General features: G+C 38.9%; 1 protein-coding gene across 9 annotated transcripts in view; it reads right to left on the bottom strand.

Moving 5' to 3' along the window:
* Positions 1–21,234, bottom strand: part of Ptprm (protein tyrosine phosphatase receptor type M) — an 807,906-nt gene that overhangs the window by 50,606 nt on the left and 736,066 nt on the right. For all 9 annotated transcript variants that reach the window (XM_021734384.2, XM_078030368.1, XM_078030369.1 and 6 more), the window contains one exon: positions 12,314–12,411. In XM_021734384.2, coding sequence (XP_021590059.1) covers positions 12,314–12,411 — 98 coding nt within the window. The remainder of the gene's footprint in view (positions 1–12,313; positions 12,412–21,234) is intronic.

Genomic DNA, 21,234 nt, shown 5'->3' with positions numbered 1-21,234 from the left:
AAATGATAACTACTTGTGTCTTTAAACACATCTGAATATAGAAAAAGAATAGCAAAAATACTTGGTGATAGGAATTTTCCAGATCCATTATAATCTTATGGGAGGAATGCAGTTTCCTAGGTCTGAAACATTGTTGTTGAGGTACACAACTGCACCAGCATGTTAACTGGCTGCATGCATGCCAGGGAGAAGACCCAGCAGGAGAGATGAACAAAGACCCCATGGGTTTTGGGTTTCTAACACTGACAACAATAGACATGGGAGGTGTGAGGAAAAGATATGAGACCAATCCTGTCTTCCCAACTGGAAATTTAATTCACTGTGACCACTCATACTGAATTCAGAAAGACAAATAGAAGTTTGCACTTGGAGTAGACAGCAGTTTGCTGTTCCCAATACGGTAAAGGGCATTTCTGAAGCTAAGGTAAGGCTGTGTGAGGACAGGAGTGTGTGTGTGTGTGTGTGTGTGTGTGTGTGTGTGTGTATGTAGGTGTGTCTTATGCACACATTTAGAAAGAATCTTTTATCAGCTCCTGGGAATGTGAAAGTTGCAAAAGAGATCTGTTCTGGTTTCCCCATAAACAAATATGAGGGAGGGGAAGAGCTAGCTTCAAACAAAAAATGTAAATATGTAACTATATTTATGTATACATTTATTTTCAAGAGTATCATCAGAGCAAAGTTGACAGAAGTTGGCCAAAACATTACAGTATGAAGTTTAATATAGGAAACCTCATTGCTTCAAGTTATAAAATGTAGTAGTATTCGTTTTAAAATACTTACTAAACTTTTGATAACAATGAAGAATAAAACCATGTGGTTTTCTCCTTGCTTTACTCTGGGATTGTCTATTTCCCTTTAGTCTCACATTTTTCAAACTCACCAGACAATTTGTTTTGCAACTGTATTTGTTCCTACATTTCCTATAAAGTTTTGCCTATCAAAAGTAAGCACATCTGATAAGCAAATTGGATCAATGGACATGAAGTGACCATTCTCTAAGGATTAAATCTTTTAGGAAAAGTAACTATTTCTGGGAGCAGGGAGATCATCTAGGAGATCTCCCTAGATGCAAAGCTCTCACTTGCAGATCCACAGGAAACAACAAGATGTACATAATATCTTTATTAAATGATTGCAAGAGTTCTCCAAAGGAGCCACATACTCTCCCAGGACTCCTTTCCTACCATATGCAGGAAAAACACACAGTACTGCTGATTCTTGGGTAAAGGAATGGAAATGTGCTTGGGAGGTAAGGTTAATTTATTGTGCCAGTTGATAAATCAGTGGCTTGATATGAGCAATATGGAGAACATCTGGAAAGAATGTATTCTCTCAAAATCAATTTACTTTTGTCAGATTAGATTGTTTTCAAAAGAAGATCTATAAATTCTTAAAGAAGAGATAGAACATCTTTTACGGTCTGCATAAATTAAAATTTAGGTCAATCACTGACAGAACTTGTCTCAATGGTACCTAATCTTACTGTAACATTCTCTTCCAGGTTTTCTACAAAATTCACTTTTAGCAGAAGCAGAAATGGATGGCCCTTCCCAAGGCAGTGACATTGCCTACATCTTTGTACTGAATCATTTCCTTTTAAAAATCCAGACTCCCTATTTGTCTTCTATTGCTGCTTCTCAGACGAACACAGTGAGCACTGTGGGGTTCTGGAAGCCATGTGGATTAATGCACATTTGGAGGCAGATGTATCTGTTAGTCAAATGGATCTCTTAACCAGAATGAAAAAAAGAAAAAAGAACTATTCTTCATATAACATGAAACTTTAGAGTTCCTTTAGTGAGTTTGCCTTCAAGGATGTGAAATTAAAGTTCAGAGGTAAGAACTGGATGGTTCACATTCATCTGGACATTCTCAGAATCCTGATTCAAAGAGTCACAGCCTGTCCCTCCCCAGTTCCATGAGGGCTTTGGTCGTCACCTGCCACAGGTTTCCAGTCCACCAGATCCTGCTGTCAGCAACATCAGTCTGTTTAGATTTTTCCCTTCTTCATCCTCTCCCCAAGAGAAGAGAAGGCTAGCTCCTTGCCCGGAGTCCCTGACTCTCCCTACAACAGGTCTTTCCTCAGTTCCTCCAGGGTCTCAGTCATGGCCTTGCTCCTTTTTTCACCTGGAAAAACTGATGTTCTCAGGAGTGTGTGCCATCCCACATTTGTCATTTATGTTTTCGTTCCATTTACAGAAGTGCATCTGCAACTGCCTCTCTGTGGGCTCAGAGGAGGAGATGCTATCCCCTGTAAAGATGAACTGATCCATGCTCTGGCTCGCTCCCTCCTGCCTCCTTGCAGACAGTCTGCATCAACTGTATACTTTCCAAGATTTCCAATCTTTCCCTCTCTCCTAATTCTTTCCTTTAACATGTTTTCAGAAGTCTTCCACCTCACAGATATCCTGATATTTGGCTACCTGCTGTCCCAGCCACTATGTTTGCTGGGAACATAAACTGGAAAACCCCTCAGCCTCAACTCCAGGTCTAGATGACACACCTCTTTTATGAACCACCACAGCACTCTGCAAAACCTTTATCACAGCATTCAATCACTTTGTCTGGCTCCCCATTCCTGTGCACTAGCACATGCTTCAGCTTCATTTTTGCTTGCAGCCACAGTGTTTTTTGAGTATCCACCCTGACTGGGAAATATATATGCTTGTTCACCAATGGAGAATCTCCTCCTATCTTGTCTGTGATTTTCCTCTGCCACTTCTCCCCTTGTTATTTTAATTTCTGATTGCAGTTACTATGTCTTTTCAGCCCCCCAGTTATGTTTATATCTTCCTGCTATGGTATGAATATGGTTCACATGGACAAACTCCCCCCTGAAATGACACAAGAATTCAATCTCCAATGTTTTATATTAATGGTATTAAGAAGGTGGAAACTTAATCCCATTATAGAGTTTAGTGGTTTGGAAAGTGATTACAATAGATTAGATGATTAGGATAGAGGCTCCAGATTGAATTCCAAGTGGCTTTATAAAGAGAAGGAAAAAGGTGGACACAGAGATACTCAGGTGTTCCCATGATGTGATGTCTCTAATAGGGACCCTTACAAAAGCCTGCATAATGCTGTTTCAACTTCCAGCCTCCAAAACTGTGAGCTAAATTAACTTCTTTTCTTTAAAAAGTAGCCTTCCTCATGTATTTCCTTATCGTAATGAAAAAAAATGACCAACATACTACTAGATCACTAAACACACACACACACACACACACACACCCTGAGCACCATAATCACTGTCTTGACCCAGCTTCCCCTTCTAGGTGTTGCTCTGTTTATCTTTGATTTACCTCTCTAACATGAATCTATGATTATGTCTTTACTACATATTTCACCACTCTTCCACTGCCATTGGGTTCTGGTTCTGTCACACAAAGGAAATCCAGTAAGTGCCAGAAACCTAGTAGAGAGGCACTGTGGACTTGTGAAGAGAGCCTGGACTCTGAAGCCAGACAGATCTAAGTTCTAGCTCTATGCTCTGGGCCAGATGATTTTAGATTAATAAGCCTCAGTATCTCTATTTTATAAACAGAAATCTTTAATATGGACTTAGGGTAGTTGAGCTAAGAGAAATAAAGCTCGTGAAAGCATTTGTGGGAGGCCTGGATGAACATTTTTTATCATGTACCATCTTCTCTTTCCCTCTATGTGCCTGGTATCTGTAACCCACTCACTCCTCTGCTTAGAATCCAGACCCCATTCTTTCCCTCTGCCCTGATTGGCCCCAGATGACATTCTTACTGCTCTCCTTGTCTTGAGTCCTTTGTTGTCTCAATGGTACCTAATCTTACTGTAACATTCTCAAGGTGGCTCTGGCTCTCACTGGCTCTCACTGGCTCTATAATCTTTCTTGGTCTGTTTCTTGGATTGTGCCTCATTTTTTTTTCATCTTGATACCCAGCCCCATTTTGTGCAAAGCCTAGCACAGAACAGAAAATAAAAAGGGAATCTCCAGGTTTACAGTTTATTTCTGTCTTCAGCTCACATCTCTCTCCTGAGCTTTCTGGAAAGCTCACATTTGTTCCTTACTCAGCACATGGCCACAATGAATCATGGTGCCTTTTCCTTAAATGTGCTGTTCTTTTCTATGGGATGGGAAGAATCAAGAAAGGTTTCTTCCTTAGAAAGAGCAGTACTTTAAATTAGTATTATAAGAAGGATTACATTTACATAGGCAGAGGAAAGAAGGTCAGGTCTTTGTACAGACCAAGACAAAAGCCACTAGTCACATGTGGCTATGGAAATCTAAATTTAAAAATACTATATGAACCTAAGAATTCAATTTTGCCATCACAATAACCACATTTCAAATGCCCAGTATCCCCCTATGGCTGGGGGCTCTAGATAGGACGGTGCCAACACAGAACACTCCCATTATTGTGGTAGGTTCTCTTGGTTAGCTCTGCTGTATACAAGCAGACTGCACTGAAGGCAAGAGAAACACAGTGTGGGGCATGCTTTTTAGAAAATGTCAGATACTTGGTGTGTCAGTCAGTTTTCTGTTTCTATAACAAAACACTGGATATAATCACCTTAAAACATGAATATTTTCTTCTGGACCATAGTTTTGGAGGTGTTAGTCCATGGTCGGTTGGCTCGGTTGTTTTGTAGCCTGTGACGAGGTAGCACATCATGATGGGAATATGTGACAGAGGAAGCCCATTCTCTTCATGTTAGGAAAGCAGAAGAGAGATTTGGGGTCCTAATATTTCATCCAAGGGCACATTCCCCAATGGCTGGAAGACAACCCAGTAGGCCCCACATCTTAAAATTTCTATTACCTCCCATCAGTGCTACTCTGAGGTTTAAGCCTCTAATACATGTGCCTTTGGTGGACATTCTACATCTAAACCACAGCACTTGGTTTGCATGACATCTTTATTATTTGTAAGAGAATGTTAGGGAATAAGCTCTCGGTGTGTGAGACTAACACCATAATGTGAAGGGCAAAGACTAACTAGATACTGAGATTTGGACTGTATTCTTAATTCAACAAGAATAACTGAGGGATTCTGAGCATATACATGGCAAGTCAAAAGCCAATGTTTATAAAAAATAATGTAGTGATGAGATATAGAATGGACATACTAACCAAAAAGTATGTTGCTGCTGATTTAAAAGTCTGAGTAAAATTGAGCTACCAAGGAGGAGCCATGAAAGCAGGGGGTAGAGATGCACATTCAAATGGTATTTACAAGGCTTGGAAGTATATTGTGTTGAGTATAAAATAAATTCATTTTCCATCATGGATGATAATAAGAGGTAGTGGGGAGTAGGAGTCTGGGAAGGAATGACAAGTTCCATTTCTGAGGTGCTTTATTTGTGCCATTCATGAAACACACAACTAGAGATGGCCACTGAGCAGGGAAAAATTCAAGTGTGAAGCACAGGAGGGAGAAAAGGCTGCAACCAGCTTCATTCTTATGGTAGTTGAAATGGGTGCAGTAGATAGACACAAAGTAGAGGGCTGCATGAACATAAATGAATCAAGTCTTACTATAATTACTCAAGTTACAAAGTATGAATCTTAAATATTCAGCTCATTTAAAAATATCTATAAAAGGGACTAGTGGGAGTGTAAGGAAAATTTCAACAATGTCTACAGATTCAATTAGGCCCTTCCCTCTCATAGATAAGTGTGATGTCTTGGAACAAGTAAAGATATTTTGTAGTTAAAAAGTATTAATGCATTTTTGTACTGGTAGGCATGACCTAAGTAATTATCATGGTTAAGTAATATTTCCACATTTTATAAGAGGGCAACCTTGCTCTCTTGCATCTCTCATTGGTTGGTTCTAGATTTGGAGGCTATTGCAGAAATCAGATGTTCTTTGTTGCATGTAATAGGGACACCTGGAATCTTAGAATATCTTCCCTGTGTGTGATTTAGAAAGATGACTTTCATGTCTAGTGTTATGTCTAGCTTGTTTCTTTTGTTATTCTTTTAGTGAGAAATATTGTTAAAGCAATTTTAGGTTAGCTTCCTTGGGCAGATAATATTCTTTGAAGCATCCACTCCCTCCTCAACTGTGACAGAGGTTAACATTTCTGGTCCCTAATTCTCTTAATTATAAAACATTTTATCATCTTTTATCAGAACTATTCATGGTGACTCAACAATAATTTTCCTAAATGACTGTGAGACCTCATTTGGATTTTTAATAAACAGTCACATTCTAATGAGGTCTTCATAAAACTGACTAAATATGTTTAGAAATCATTAGCTTAAATTACCGGTGCAAAAATCTCCTTTGGGAGTCCTGCAGATTTGGTTATGAGACGTCTGGCAGATGGATTAGTTCATTGTGATGGCAGAGTTTTTGGATCTCCACACTAGCAGAATAACTGGGAATGCCTGGGAACCAGGCTACTGGAGAAAAAGCTTAATGCCCCTCAGGTGGGTTCATTAAAGAGGGAAACAATCACAGCACATTCCAGTGCCATTTACATGCCAGGTGTACAGCTGTTGGCAGGTGCCAGGAAAACTGACAAGGGTCCTTTCGCAGAACACAGAGGCTGAAAGGGGATACACGGTGGTGACAAGGATGTTTTAGATAATGATAAGTCCTGGCAGATGTACCGGGGACCCTGCTGAAGGAAAGTGTAGCATCTTTGTCTCTTGTACCAGGTGCTGTGACAGGGAAGGCCTCCCAGTGGCTTGAACACTAGCAATTAAAGCCACCTAATGCAGAGTGCTTCAGGGCAAGAGTGGGGGGAAGCAGGTCCCCAGCTCTGACTTAATGAATCAGCAGCAAGTCTGTGTAAACAAACACACATCTGCCTGGCTCATGCTTAATTCATGAAGGACGCACCATGTGCAGAACACATGTTAAGTAGGTAGCAGTTGCCCTTAAAAACCATGTCATTTTGATTTCTTGGATGACTTGTTGTTGTTTTTATGCATGGAAAATAGAGGCAATGTTCCTAAACAAACATGCAGGATTAACAATGGGAAACAGCATGGAATAAGGTGAGCCTCTTTTTCTGAAAGGAGTATGACTCTTGTCAAAACCCCCAAATCATGCCAGACATTTCCATTAATGTCATTACTAATTGAAGACAAATCCATCCAAGGAGCTGAAGGCATTGAGGTGACGCCTCTTCAGAGCTTACCTACATCCTCACCAACCTGGTAAGAATCTGGAAGATTTTTTTCTTTTTTCATAAGCTTACCAGACCTAAAATTATTGAGTAATTTAAGCATATGGACATAGATTCATCAGTAAACCAGAAACTTAGTTACCACCTGCCCTCTTTCAGCTATACGCTGTTGGATAGAGTTTCCATGGTGATTTGCCAGAAAGAGTGGCTACCATAAAAATAAACCATGACCATATTGGTGGGGTCGGTCCATGTACCTGAGTGAAGGAATGGTGCCTCCACTGTATGACCTTTTTAGTTCTGATTTTTCCAAAGCCAGTTTGCTTGAAATGAAAACTGGCTTCTTGTAAAATGTGTTCTGTCCAAAGACAGTGTGCTTCAATATTGTTATTATTACTTTTTACTGTAGTCTTTTTATAGCACAAAAATCTTATTTCGACTATTCAAACACAATACTGTCTTTATCTTTCATTAAAGTAAAAGGAATTTATCCTATAAAAATAACTTAACCTCTTAAGCTACTGAGTCTAGATACAGCATACAATGGAATTTCAACTAAAAAAAAAAAGTGGGCCTTTATTTTAAAAAATTTAGTAGTAGTTGTAATTTCAATAATTATCTACTTTTCAAAATAATTTACCTTATAATTTTCTTGAAAGTGGGCTCTGATGCAAATATCTAGAATTTGAGGTAGTAAATTACTTTTGGGGAATTCAGTTACTGTGAAGTACAAGAAACACTGAGAGAGTCATCTCCAGGTACCTCCTTCTCCCCATAAGATATGAACGTCAACAAATATTTATGAACTGAATGAAGGATTCAGAATTGAGTGCACATTTTGGCAGAAGAAACATAGTATGTGAAGATGAGGAAAATATTTTGCTTGGCTGTATTAATTAACCTATCCCATGGTAATTGCTTTGTGACATTTATGTTGAAAGTATTATCATGGATTCACTTTGTGGGCATTCACTGAGAGCCAGGATGACTGTGAGTAAGGAGAGATCTTTGAGTAAGGCTATCTCTTCCCTCAAAGGAGCTTGCATTTTGGTGGCATTTACATGTTTTGCCTCCAACAGTAATTTGTTACTGTCATAGCAAAAATACTTAGATTTTGTGCTGGGGTGAGGAGTAATTATATACATCACTGCAAGTATTAGGTTTGTTGATGGAAATGTAAAGTTTAAGCTAATGTCTACATTTACTAAGTCCTGATAATATGTAGATGTTCTTCAACTGCTTGACATGTAGAAGCTAATTTAATCTTTACAAGAACCTCATGGAGAAGGTTTTATGGACTGAAGATGTGTGCACCCTCCAAATTCAAATGTTGAAGCCTTAACCCCCAGTGGGGCTATATCTGGAAAAAAGGCCTACATAGTAGTAATTTAAATTAAATGAGGTCATAAAGGTGGTACTCTGATCTAATAGAACCAATGTCATTATAAGAAAAGACGCCAGAGAGCTCCTCTTTCCCTCAGGCCACATGTAAAGTCACAAAAGAAGGCAGCTACTAAGAGCCAGGGAGGTAGCCTTCCCCAGACACCCATTCCTGTCAATATATCTGGACTTCCAAGCTCCATAACTGCAAGAAAATAAACTCCTGGGGTTAAGCCTTCCAGCCTGTGGGTACTTTGTTATGGCAACCTGAGCTGGCAGATTCTCAGGTACCATCATACATCCACTTCCTAGAAGTGGTAGGAGAGACCTTTTCTAGGCTGGCAACATGGCAAGCACCTGCTGCACCAGGCTGTGAGCCAGCTCCCAACCAGCTTCCTAGTAGAAACAAAATCGAAAGAAAAGAAACAGTTTTATACTTTTGGAACTTTAAATATTGCTTTGTATGTTTTTATAATTTACATAATGGTATCTCCCCTCTTGTCATAGTACTTAATATAGCCTTTATTGTACAGAAAATATTACCTGTTAATAGAGTCAAATTTCCAATCCTTTTCTTAATGTATTGTTCTTTTGATTTCTATGAAATGAACTTGAAAGAAAGAAGAAACCAAAAGCCTTAAACTATTTCTTCTGCATTTTTCCCTAAAAGTTTTAAAGCTTTACTTCCTATATTTTGGTCTTTATTTGTTATACATTCAGTGGCATTTTATGAAGGAGGGACTTATTTTTGGTTCACATGGGTAACCAAAAGTCTCAGCTCACTTGATTGAAAAGCTTAGCTTTCCCTACTAATTATATATCTTTCTACTTATACCTGCAGTTGACATCTAGGTTCTCTGTTTTGACATATTGGTCCATTTAGCTCTTCCTATCAATTTATGACACCTATAATTTTCCCTTATCCTGTAGTCTTTGTCTGTATTGATTTCAAGTTTGTCCTAGTCTCATAAAATAAAACAGTGGAGCAATCTTTCATCTTCAATTCCCTTAGAATAATTTTTATAACATTTATAACATGTACCTATATTTTATACATTTATAAAATTTATGAAATTTCACATATTCATATCGTTTATAAAATTTGAATGATCTATTTATTGAATATGTAGGACCTATAAATACATTTGGGTATGGCACATTTCTCTAAGTTAGTTTTAAATTGTACTTCAATTTTTAAGTAATTAGTGTTTAGTTACAACTTGGAAAATCATATTTTTAAACTAATATTATTTTTTTAGTTGAAGTTGGACACAGTACCCTTATTTTATTTATTTGTTTTTATGTGGTGCTGAGGATTGAACCCAGGTCCTCGAATGTGTGAGGAGAGCGCTCCACCACTTAACCACAATCCCAGCCCTGGAAAATCATATTTTTTTAGAAAAGTACTTAATTTATTAAATTTGTTATTGATATTATTCTGATACAAAGCACTAGTCTACTTCTTGAATTCGCTATATGTGGGCGTCTTCCTTTTATTTCTGATCTATTAGCAGAGGTTTGTATACTTCATTAGCTTTTTCACAAACCAGGTTTGTGTTTTGTTGATACTTATTATTGCTTCTTTGCTTTTTATTTCATAAGTTTATGCTCTTATATTCATTATCTTCTTTTTTTCTTTTTTGTTTTACTCTGTTCTTCTATCTTCTAGATTAAATGTTTGACATTTCTTCTTTTCTAATAGTAGCATTTAAGGATGTTTAGATACTGTTTTAAATTGCATCCTACAAGATTAATACACACGTCTCAGTATCTGTGGGATAATCTGTTTCAAGACCCTCCTGTAGATATAAAAATCAAGTCCCTTATATAAAAAAGTCACAGTATTTGCATATAACTAAGGCCCAACCTCCCTTCCATATACTTCGAATTCATCTCTAGATGCTTATAATAACTCATACAATGTAAATGCTGTATGAATAGCTGTTATACTATTTAGGGAATAAAGACAAGGAAAAATATGTACATGTTGAGTATAGATGCGATTTTTTCTAAATATTTTCTTTTAAAAAATTTTTGTTTAGTTGTAGATGGACACAATATCTTTATTTATTTATTTTTATGTGGTGCTAAGGATCGAACCCAGGGCCTCACACATGCGAGGTAGGCACTCTACCACTGAGCTATGACCCCAGCCTCCCAAATATTTTCAATCCACAGTGGGTTGAATCCATGAGTGTGTAACTGTACATGAGGGCAGACTGTACATGATACTTTATGGTGCACAACCCTAAGTATTTTCTGATTTGTATTAGTTGTTTTACTTTGATTCAAGAATTAGGTTGGTTCAAAGTAAAGCAATTTTCATCAGGATCCTAAATGAAAACTCAGGATTCACTTCCCTGTCATTTCCTGAGATGGCTGGTGTTCTCTTCCTTCCCCATCCTACCTTCCTATTGGCCTAGTCTGTCCTTTACCTGAGTTTCCACCTTTTGTGGGTTTTAGTGTTAAATTAGCATTAAACAGGTCCACGATGATATTTTCTACCCTTGGTGGGCTTTAAAACTCAAGATCCAAAATCAGGCACACTGTAGCTACCTACCTCTCACCAGGGTAAACACAGCATCACTACCAGTCTCCCAAGGGCAGCTGCAATGTTCATTCTCCCTCTGATCACTAGTCCTCACTGTACTTCTGGGACCTGGTAGTTTTCTTTATTCTCTTGAATGTTAAGCCACACATTTTCCATATAACTACACACACACACACACACACACACACACACACACAATTAGATAAATGTATGAAAATACATGTTTATATTTTTATCTAGAACTTCTAGATGTTTCTAGTATATTTCAGGCTATTTAGTCTATCACTGTTGCTAGAAATTTAAGGATTTCCTACTTACTGATTATCTTGTTATAAGAGAATTGCAATGCTTCTCTTCTTCCTGGTTTCTGCCTCCTGATGCCTTCTGAGAATCTTAAAAGACAATACCTCTCTGTTTTTTAACCCAATATTTCAACTTAGAGGTAAGGTACTTTGCCTAGCATATGAGAGGCCCTGGGTTCCATCTCCAGCATTGAAAAAAATTCAATTCTAGGCTAATTTGTAGGCTGCATTTGTAAAGTGTAAATCGTGTTATACCATCTTCTCTAAGAAGTGACTTGGTTCTTCTCTTGAGCCTAACTACAGAATTATAACTATTATAAATCAGGCAATGACATCCTATATATTTTCTCATTTTAAAATTTCACTTTGCAATAATCCTGTGGCATACCACTGCTGAAATTACAGCCACTTAAGAGTTTCCTGGCTAAACAAAAATAGCACTCAAAAAGTGTTTCTACAGAGAAACTAATAAAAGACCTTTGAGGTGAATTGCAATTTCCATTTTACAGGTTAGGAAACTGAGTCTCAGAAAAGGCAAATCTATGAAGAGAAGATGCTGGAGTTCTAATCTAAAGAGTAAATCTGGACTCTATGCTGTTTTTAGAGTCAATTTTCCTGAGTTAGGGAATGCAGTCATGTCTAATGCAACACCCATAGTGTTCTGACACCCAACAACCAGCATTCATGCTTAGAGGTATTTTTGTGTGCTCAATATAGCCAGATAACAACGGCTTTTAAATCTTGAGTGCTTTTCCTGTCTGTTGCTATCGCAACAAATGAAAGCAATTCGGGCTATGTTTACTGATAATTTATAAGCAAGTGCAGCAAGCAATAGGAGGAGGTGGAGCACTTAATATTTTTCAGAGTATACATAATACTTCAAGAGCTTGGCTCATGCCTTACTTTCTATTACCAACTAAGCAAAGAACAAAATGGCCATGTGTAGTGGATACCAGCTTACCCTTCCCACTTCAACAAGGTTGGTCACCATGATTATGCTCGCTGTGTTTTCATGCCACACCATCCTCCAGAAGTCATAAATGGTCTCCTGCATTGGCCCTGAAGCAAAATGGAAGAGAGATTTTATTTTTCTTAGTTAGGTTTTCAACTGTAGAATTTCTGGACTTGCAAATAAATCTATTAATACCCAAACAGATCTCTCATTTTCATAGGTGGACAGAACTCTGTAGTGTTGCTGCAAAAAGGTGATCTTTCTAAAATGCACCCATAGAAATATCAACTTCTTCATTCATGGTTGAAATTGCTCATGTCATCAAATGTTATCTGCATTTGAGCTCTTTTTACCCCTCCTAAACTACTACTGTGAAAGTAAGTTATTTCTCCATCATTCAGCTATTTATCTCCATAATACTCCAGAGTGAAATTTTAAAAAAATTGATAACATTACTCTTTTTGTGAACAATTGGCAGATATCCCAGGGAAGTGGTATAGAGAAAGAAATGAGCTTCTATAGGAAAATGGCCTTTTCTTGTTTCTAATATTTTTCTTATTTGGTGTCATCTGTCAAATTACTCCATTGTTTTCTGTCTGACTTTCTAAAGTGAGAGAGAAGTTAAGAGTTTTAAGCAGCTGTACTTCTCACTGAACACAAAGATTCCTGGCACAAAAATGGTCAGGCTTCAAATTTCTTAGTTCTTGGTGGAGCATTTGAAAACTTTTCCCTGTGGCTTGAGGAAAAATAGAGGTGGTGTTGAGGGGGGAGTTTGTGTATATTTCAAAATTTCTGGACTACTGATATCATCTGGTGCAGAATGTTGGAGTTAAAAACTTCTTTAATCCATATTTTTAAAAAATTCCCAAATTCTATTTGATGCCCATGCATACTTGAGGGTATGTAACAGTATAAATCTTGAAATGACAAGCAGAAATGTGAGGAAATGCAACTTCAAAGGCTTGGAGAGTCATATGATATATGAAGAATTTTACAAATAATCAGACACATTCAGAGCCGGGACCCCCTTGTACTGCAGGATCTGGACATTACAGTTTACTGGATCTGGAGCTCGAATATTTGAATTTGAGATTGCTTCTGCCTTTTACCTGGCCATGTTATTTGGGGCAAGTCACTGAATCACTGTGAGCCTCGGTGTCTTCTCAAGGCTATGTGAAGCAACTATAGAATTAACACACACGTGAGAATTTTATAAATGGCAAAGCAATAAAAGGACAACAAGGTGCATTTAAGGTATTTATTAATGATCATTCCTGTGCTGAGGTCTGAACACTGAGCAATAATGGCACACCCCAAAGTCCTTTCAATCACCCTTGCATTCTTTGGAATAATCACCAATTTGTTCTTGTTCAATTCTTCTTCCCTCTCCCCGCTGCCCAGGCCTCCTCCAGAACATGCACTCTGAGTATTCCTTTCTGCTGCTTCTGAGTACACTCCTATCCTCCCTCAATGGCTTGCTGAGTTTCCTGATGTCTCTGTATCTAATCCCTTTGGGGAAGGGACCATGCACGCCACCTCCTGTGAAGCCACATCATCCATCTCAGCCCATTCCCTTGGTATGTGCGTGCCATTCTCCTGAAGTCTAGGCTGAAGATTTTAGTGACTTTAATCTAAGGTTACAGAGGGGACAAGTAAACATCGGATTCCATCAATCACCACAGTTTTAGCTTGCACAGAGCTACGTTCACTGTATACTTAATAGGTTGTTACTTATTCACGAGGATAAAAAGGCATTGAGTCCATCTTTGTGCAGACATAAACAATCTTCCCAATGTGACCCCTGAAGCAAGGGGGTGGCCTTCATTAGGTACACAGGCCTGTGCCACCTTTATCAGAAACAGCTCTGATGGCAGTGGCTGTAGTGGATGAGTCAGATGGTCTTTTATCCTGGAGTATGTACCTGCAGGAAAAAGAAGCCACCTTTCTTCTCTTTTTCCAACAGGAGACATCGTTTTGTACCAAAGACATTCTATGCTAGGGGCCCTGTTCTGTGATTCCAAAGTGCTGCTTTGCTTATCCTTTCTTTTTAAGCAACACCCTGTGATTACTGAGTTCAAGTTCCCCCTGGAGGGAAATAGGGCACCCTTGGCTTCTTCTACTCCCTTGGTATCCTTCTGGAACACCTGACACAAAGAAGCTCCACAAATAGATGAATGAATGAATGAGTCTGTATGCATGTGTACAAATCGTCTTTATTTAAATGTTATATTCATCATATGCTAAGTATTGAATAACATTAAGATTATCTGCAGATGCTTGAAAAATGCAGCCCTTTTATTCCCTTTCAGTTCATGGAAAGGAGGGCATCTTTTGCAATGGTTTCTTCAGAATGAATGTGACTATCACTCTCTCCTCAGAGCATTGTCGGGGCGCAATGACATTGAACAACTGCAGGCAATCACTAAGCAGATCTCTCTTCTAAGTCTCCCTGCCCAAGGCTTTGCTTGGAAACTTAGCTCAATTGATTGCTTGGGTAGCCAGAGTTCAATCCTACCTGCCCAGTCACTGTTCTATATTGGAAGCACTGGTTCTTACCTGTGACCACAGAAGTAAATTAGTGAAGCTTTAAAAAGATGCTGCTGTTCTGATTTAATTGTTCTGGGTATGTTTTCAAATCTCTCCTGCTCTACAGCATCAAGGGCATCTGCTCTGCCTTCTAACTACAGTGTCACCTGGTGTGCTATGGAGTTGTCATTGGGAAACACAAAGGATTTGTTTGTTTTGAATCTATTGACTAGTCCAAACCTGTCTACCTATTTTGTGAATCAAAACGAATCCCATTTCTCTCTGATTGAGAAGGAAATACACTGTTAAATGTCATCTGGAACATGGCCAGGCCACCTCACCACTGGGCTGAGGATCAGTTAAGGCTGCTTGGGGTTTATGTGAGTAACTTTGCATTATGTTTGAAATAAAGGGTACTTATAAGCATTAGTGCTCAGATGGCTGATAACATGTACTTTAGTCTTTATGATTTTCTTACCCATTGACCTGGACCAGAAAAGAAAATGAGGATAGAAAAATGAATTAGGTTAGGTTTTTTTCCAAGGCTAACTTTAGGTTTAGGGGTCCAGAAGAAATAAAAGAATTTGGTGTGAAATTTAAAAACAAAACTGAACACAAAGACTATTCTTAGTTGATCCCTGAAAGGGAAAAAAAAAAATACAAGTAGAGGGTACCACCTCTCCTTGTGGTTCAGTTCTGCCTCCTCTTCCTTGTCTCTGCCCTCCTTTATTTCTGTGACACCAAATCCATCAGCATTTGATGTGTGACCTTCTCTCTTGTCACATGGCAGTTCAACAATAAAATTCCTCAGAGGTGGGCATTAGAGATTCTTGGCTGATGATTCAAGACAGTTTCTTGAATCTTCATTCAAATCTTGTTTGTTTTGAAATTTAATTTTTTGGGGGGAGGGAATGGAGGAATGAAGGCATCCAAGTTTAAGGTTTATGATACAAAACTCACCAATCTCATTTTTCTTTTTAACATATGTAAAATGATTTCCTGAGATCTGAATAAATTATTACTCACAGACTTGTCTCTTGACAAAATCAAAAAGTGTACTGGAGGCTAGGAAGAGGCTTAACTGAATACCTCCAGAGCTATTCCATGTGACTTTAACAGTTCCTAGTGGGGTCTGAGGGGTGGCAAGCATCCTGCGCCAACATTCTGGGTCTGCAGGTATGTACCCAGGTGCCCGGCCATCATGGACTAAAATGCAGGGAGGAACGCCATGGGAAGTCAGCATTCATCTGCCCATGACTTTCTTCTCTCAAGGTTACCTGGGGATTGCTCCTAGAGTAAACAACCAACGAAATTCCTAAAACAAGGAATCCAAAATAGTAGGTCAAGGACTCTGAAAAACTTTCTCTCCCAAGGTATGAAAAAGTGCAATTGATAGCCTTGCATGTAATTTCCATGGTTTGCAGCTGGGTGGGAACCATTCTAATTGCTGTGGAGGTACATTTACAGAGGTTTCCACAATTAGCAAGGTTATTCTTGGCAGTTGTCTACCCAAGGGACTCAAGAATTTGAAAGATCAAGTCTAGAAATTTCAATATTATGAGGACAATAATACATTCCATCTCCTCCATAGTAGTTGGCACAGGCAGTCCTCTGCTGAGGAGGAAATGTGTATAGGGGACATTCACCTCCACCAAGCACCAGAAGAACAAAAGAAAAGGGCAGAAAGAATCAGAATACAAGAACAAGGTTGAAACACAATAAAAGCAGAAGTAAAAGACATTCAAGGATGGGTTCTATTGTACAAGAGGAGTTCTCTAGTTCATGGGGAGAGAAAGAGATTAAAAATTAGAATTTCAAACCTTGATAGATGACTTGTACCCCTTCTTTTCACATTCGAATTTCTATACAGTATTTTTTTGTTGTTGTTGTTAACAAAAGCTGCTGAGAAGTCAAGGTTCTTTAAAAGCTCACAGTGGCATATTAAAAAAAAATTTTTAAAGCAAAGCACAAATACCAATTGCTTTTCCATCATAAACACAATAAAATCTAACATCTTTTGAGTTAAGTTTTACTTCCCAGGTACTGTTTGAAGTACTTTATATTATATCATTAGCCTTAAAAATCACCATCCTGTGTCCAATTGTCTCTATTTTATGAAAAGAGGCTAAGACATAGAAAAGTCAAGTAAGTTGCCCAAGGTCACACAGCTAGTGAGCTGTGAGGCTGTTTTAAATCCAGTGGTTTGCCTCCATTTTATACCAGGGCCTTCTTCTGAATGTCAAAAACAATTTAGAAGGGCTCAACAAGACAGGAGCGTACCCTGCAGTCACCACAATCCCCACAAGAGTAAGCCAGAAGATAAACCATGTCAACCACACAGAAACAACCTCTTTAAAAGTGGTTTTACATCAGGTCACTTCCCTCCTTTAACATCCCCAATGGCCTCCTGCTGCTACAGAATAAAATCCAACTTCATGAGCACAGCCAGCTCCCAAGCCTCTCCACCTACCCCAACCTCTCTGCTGAGGTAGGGAAAGTATTTCCAGAACATGGCCCTTCTGGCCTTTCTCCCCTCCAATCCTGTTCCCACTCTAGCTCCAGTGGCTTCACAGCCCACCTGAAATGCCAAAAGTAGCTACACACTCCTGGAATCCACACTTCCCTCCCATCCATTCCCTACCCCTCAGTCAGAGCTCATGTCTGAAAAATGCAACGATGACATGGCATTTTTCCTGCTTAATATATTCCAAGAAGGACAGCATACAACCTGATTTTTTTTGATTGAGATTTTTGAGTGGGGCCACTATTCTAAGGCCTGAGTTAAGACCCTCTGTTTTCATGACATTTAGTATCACTTGTAGAGTTATTGGTTTTTACTGCATGTTTCTTCCTGGTTCTTGGAACCTGGCACCCTTTGCTTCCCTCATTCATTCTGCCTTCATGACCTCAAGTGGAGTGAATTGTAATCTCTACATTCACCAGCTCACACTCAGTTTGTCATTAGATGCTAAGCATCCTGTGCCAGGAATACAGAGTGATATGTAAGGGAGACAAAGGTGAATAGGATAAATACATTTCCCACTTTCCAGAAGCTTGTCATTTTCTGTTTTTCTGGTACCAGTGATTGAACCTAGGGTACTTAACCATTGACCCACATATCCAGCCCTTTTTAATTTTTTTTGAGAGAGAGAGAGAGAGAGAGAGAGAGAGAGAGAGAGAGAGAGAGAGAGAGAGAATTTTTTTAATATTTATTTTTTAGTTATCGGCAGACACAACATCTTTGTTTGTATGTGGTGCTGAGGATCGAACCCACGCCGCACGCATGCTAGGCAAGCACACTACCGCTTGAGCCACATCCCCAGCCCCCTTTTAAATTTTTATTTTATTTTCAGGGAGGGTCTTATTAAGTTCCTTAGTGTCATGCTAAGTTACTGAGGCTGGTCTTGAAGTTGTGATCCTCCTGCTTCAGCCTCCAAGTTATTGGGATCATAGGTGTGTGCCACTGTGCCCACCTAAGCTTGTCATTTTCTAAGCTATAGCTAAGGTTACCTTTTCATATCAAGAATAGTAAGGCTAGGGGGCTGGGGTTGTGGCTCAGCAGTAGAGCACTCGCCTAGCATGTGGGAGACCCTGGGTTCGATCCTTAGCACCACATAAAAAAACAAATAAATAAACAAGTGAAAAAAGTAATTAAAAAAAAAACCTTAAAAAAAAAGAATAGTAAGGCTACTGTCCTAAGACACTGAAACTACCAATTTAGATATGCATAGCCCTGAACAATGTGAAGATTTTCCAAAGGGGATATAACTAGTTTCAAAGTACTAATTCCCCAGTGCTTAACTTCTATGTGGATTCTGCTAAAACTCTTCTTCCCAAATGGGAACCTCCTTGCACAATTCTCTCTTGCATTTGATAAAATCTTTGTTTATTTCAAATGTGACTGGGGCACTGCTCAGGTATAAAAACCTATATGTTATAAGACAAGGGGGAAGGCTAGAATATATATATATATATATATATATATATATATATATATATATATATATATATATGGTGTGTTTGTGTATATATGTGTGTGTATGTGTGTGTGTATGTGTGTGTGTGTGTGTGTGTGTGTGTGTGTGTGTGTGTGTGTATATATATATTTTTTTTTTTGGTACCAAGGATTGAACCCAGGGCTGCTTAATCACTGAGTCACATCCCCAGCCCTTTTTTCTATTTTATTTAGAGACAGGGTCTCGCTGCATTACTTATTTCTTCACTGAGTTGCTTAGTGCCTTGATGAGTTGCTGAGGCTGGCTTTTAACTTGTGGTCCTCCTGCTCAGCCTCCCAAGCTGCTGGGATTATAGATGTGTGCCATGGTACCTAGCAGGTATTTGGGATCACACTGGGATTCATGAATAATGAATTCGAAAAGTAAAGAACAGTAAACAAAAAGATTGTGTGTCATATTGATAAAAGAGAGAGAACCTTTAAAAACATTGAAAGACATATTAAACCAAGGATGACTGTCCAGACATGAAATGGCTGATGTGAGGAGACCAGAAGTCCAGGAAGGACTAAGTTTGTCTTCAAAGACAGCAGCAGTGTGGCTCAAGGTGGTGTTTCCAGATGAACAGCACATAAGCTTAGGGACAGGAAGGTCAGCATAAGACAGGAAGGAATAGTCCTGGGGTCCAGGGAGGCCCCAAGCTGCCCTTGCTCAGTTGGCATGGTGGGATCTACAGCTCCTTACAGCAGAGACAGAGTCCCAATGCCCATTGAGGCCAAGGCCATCCTGGCCTGGAAACTAGCAAGGCTTCCATCTGAATATGAATAGGGAAGACCAGAGCTGCTCTTGCAGGACAGTTCTGAAATCCAGGAGGACACCTATTGTCCCTAGTGCTTTATGCAAATAAGTAAGCCAAGGGTCTTAGGACAGAATGAGGACCAGATGGTGAAGCAGCTGAACAGCTCTAGATCAGGGGTGCCCTCTGTGCATGTCAGTCCTGAAATGCTCTGATAGGACTACAGGGAAGCTGGGAGCAGAGGGAGTGGCAGGCTCACAGTCAGTGGCAGAAGGACAGAGGGAAGAGGAGTGGCCCCAGGATGGCCCAGCTGTAGAAAAGCCAGATACTGGGCTTCACTATCATGTTTCTTCCTTCTCCAGTTCACTCCATCAGAACTGGAGACACTGGAGGTGCAACGTGAATGTGGAAAAAGAGAAGCCTCAGATTTATGCATTAATTTGAAAGCTCTTGCTACATCTATAAAAGCGGCCCTAAATTTTTGATCCATTATTACTACTGTTGTTGCTGGTGATAATCTATAATAAGCATTATAAAGTCAGTTATTCAACAGTCAGAGAATTGGACATCCCTTCAGTGGTTACTGAGTAAGTTTTTATTACAAAACTTCATGTGATTTTTCAATATGATACTGCCATAACACTTATGTCCATAATTTCACATTTAGTATCTTTTCATTTTTGCAGAAGTGAAATGTAAAAGGTAAGATCTGCCACTGCGTTTTACAGACTGAAGCTCTAATGGTGACACTGAAAACAGTTGGCTTCTGCATTAATAATCCTTAACATCACTTATTTGATAGATGCATTTGCTCTCCCCTGAGGCTACTTATGTTAGAATTGTAGAATTTTTATGAATAATTTTTGGTTTCAGCTGCAGAGAAAGAAAAATGCAATTGAGATGGCCAGGTACATGGGATGTGATCTGTTCATTTTTCTCAACTGGTAAGAATATTTCAAGAAAATTACCATTTAAAAGAACAATCAGAATCAACTAATGAATGACAAGTAAACACACTAAGAATTGTTCTGTAATGGTGAAAACTTGGGAATATTTTATTTAGCCTAAATTCAAAAATAGAACTGGCAGCCTGTTAAAACAGCATTTTCTAAGGATAGCTCTCAGGCGAAGCACTATGGCAGAATTACAGGGTTAGGAAAGTTCCCCAGTCCGCTGGAATTTTAATTGGTGACAGTAAAAGAAGAGAAAATTGGCACTGCAGCTACAATAAAAGACACCTTTTTAGAAGGAGTGTCAAAAGTGATGCCCTAAATGATGACATTAAGTAGTGTTTTCTGTTAATAAATTTCAGGGACTCCTATAGGATGACAAATCCCTTTTTAGGCTGGAATAAGTTTTCCTGCTATACAAATTAGTGTCCTTTACCTCACTCTGATTGGCAGGTACTTGCTGTTTGCTGTGTTTCTTCTAGATTGACTTCACTCCTTCATAGTTTTTATTCCTCATTTTATACTAAAATTAGGCATAGCCTTCCTGCTGTCCCCAGGAGCCGCTTTTCCTCTAGACCACATGGTGATGTTCACATTTCATCTACACTCTCCCACAAAATCCTCCTTTTAGACTGAAATAAAGGGGATGTCAACATTTACTGTGCAAATGTTCTTGGCTTTTTCTACATAATTAGTTTTGTAGGT

Source organism: Ictidomys tridecemlineatus, chromosome 13, assembly GCF_052094955.1.
Source record: "Ictidomys tridecemlineatus isolate mIctTri1 chromosome 13, mIctTri1.hap1, whole genome shotgun sequence".
NCBI classification, from domain to species: domain Eukaryota; kingdom Metazoa; phylum Chordata; class Mammalia; order Rodentia; family Sciuridae; genus Ictidomys; species Ictidomys tridecemlineatus.
This window is presented reverse-complemented; position numbering and strand designations above follow the sequence as displayed.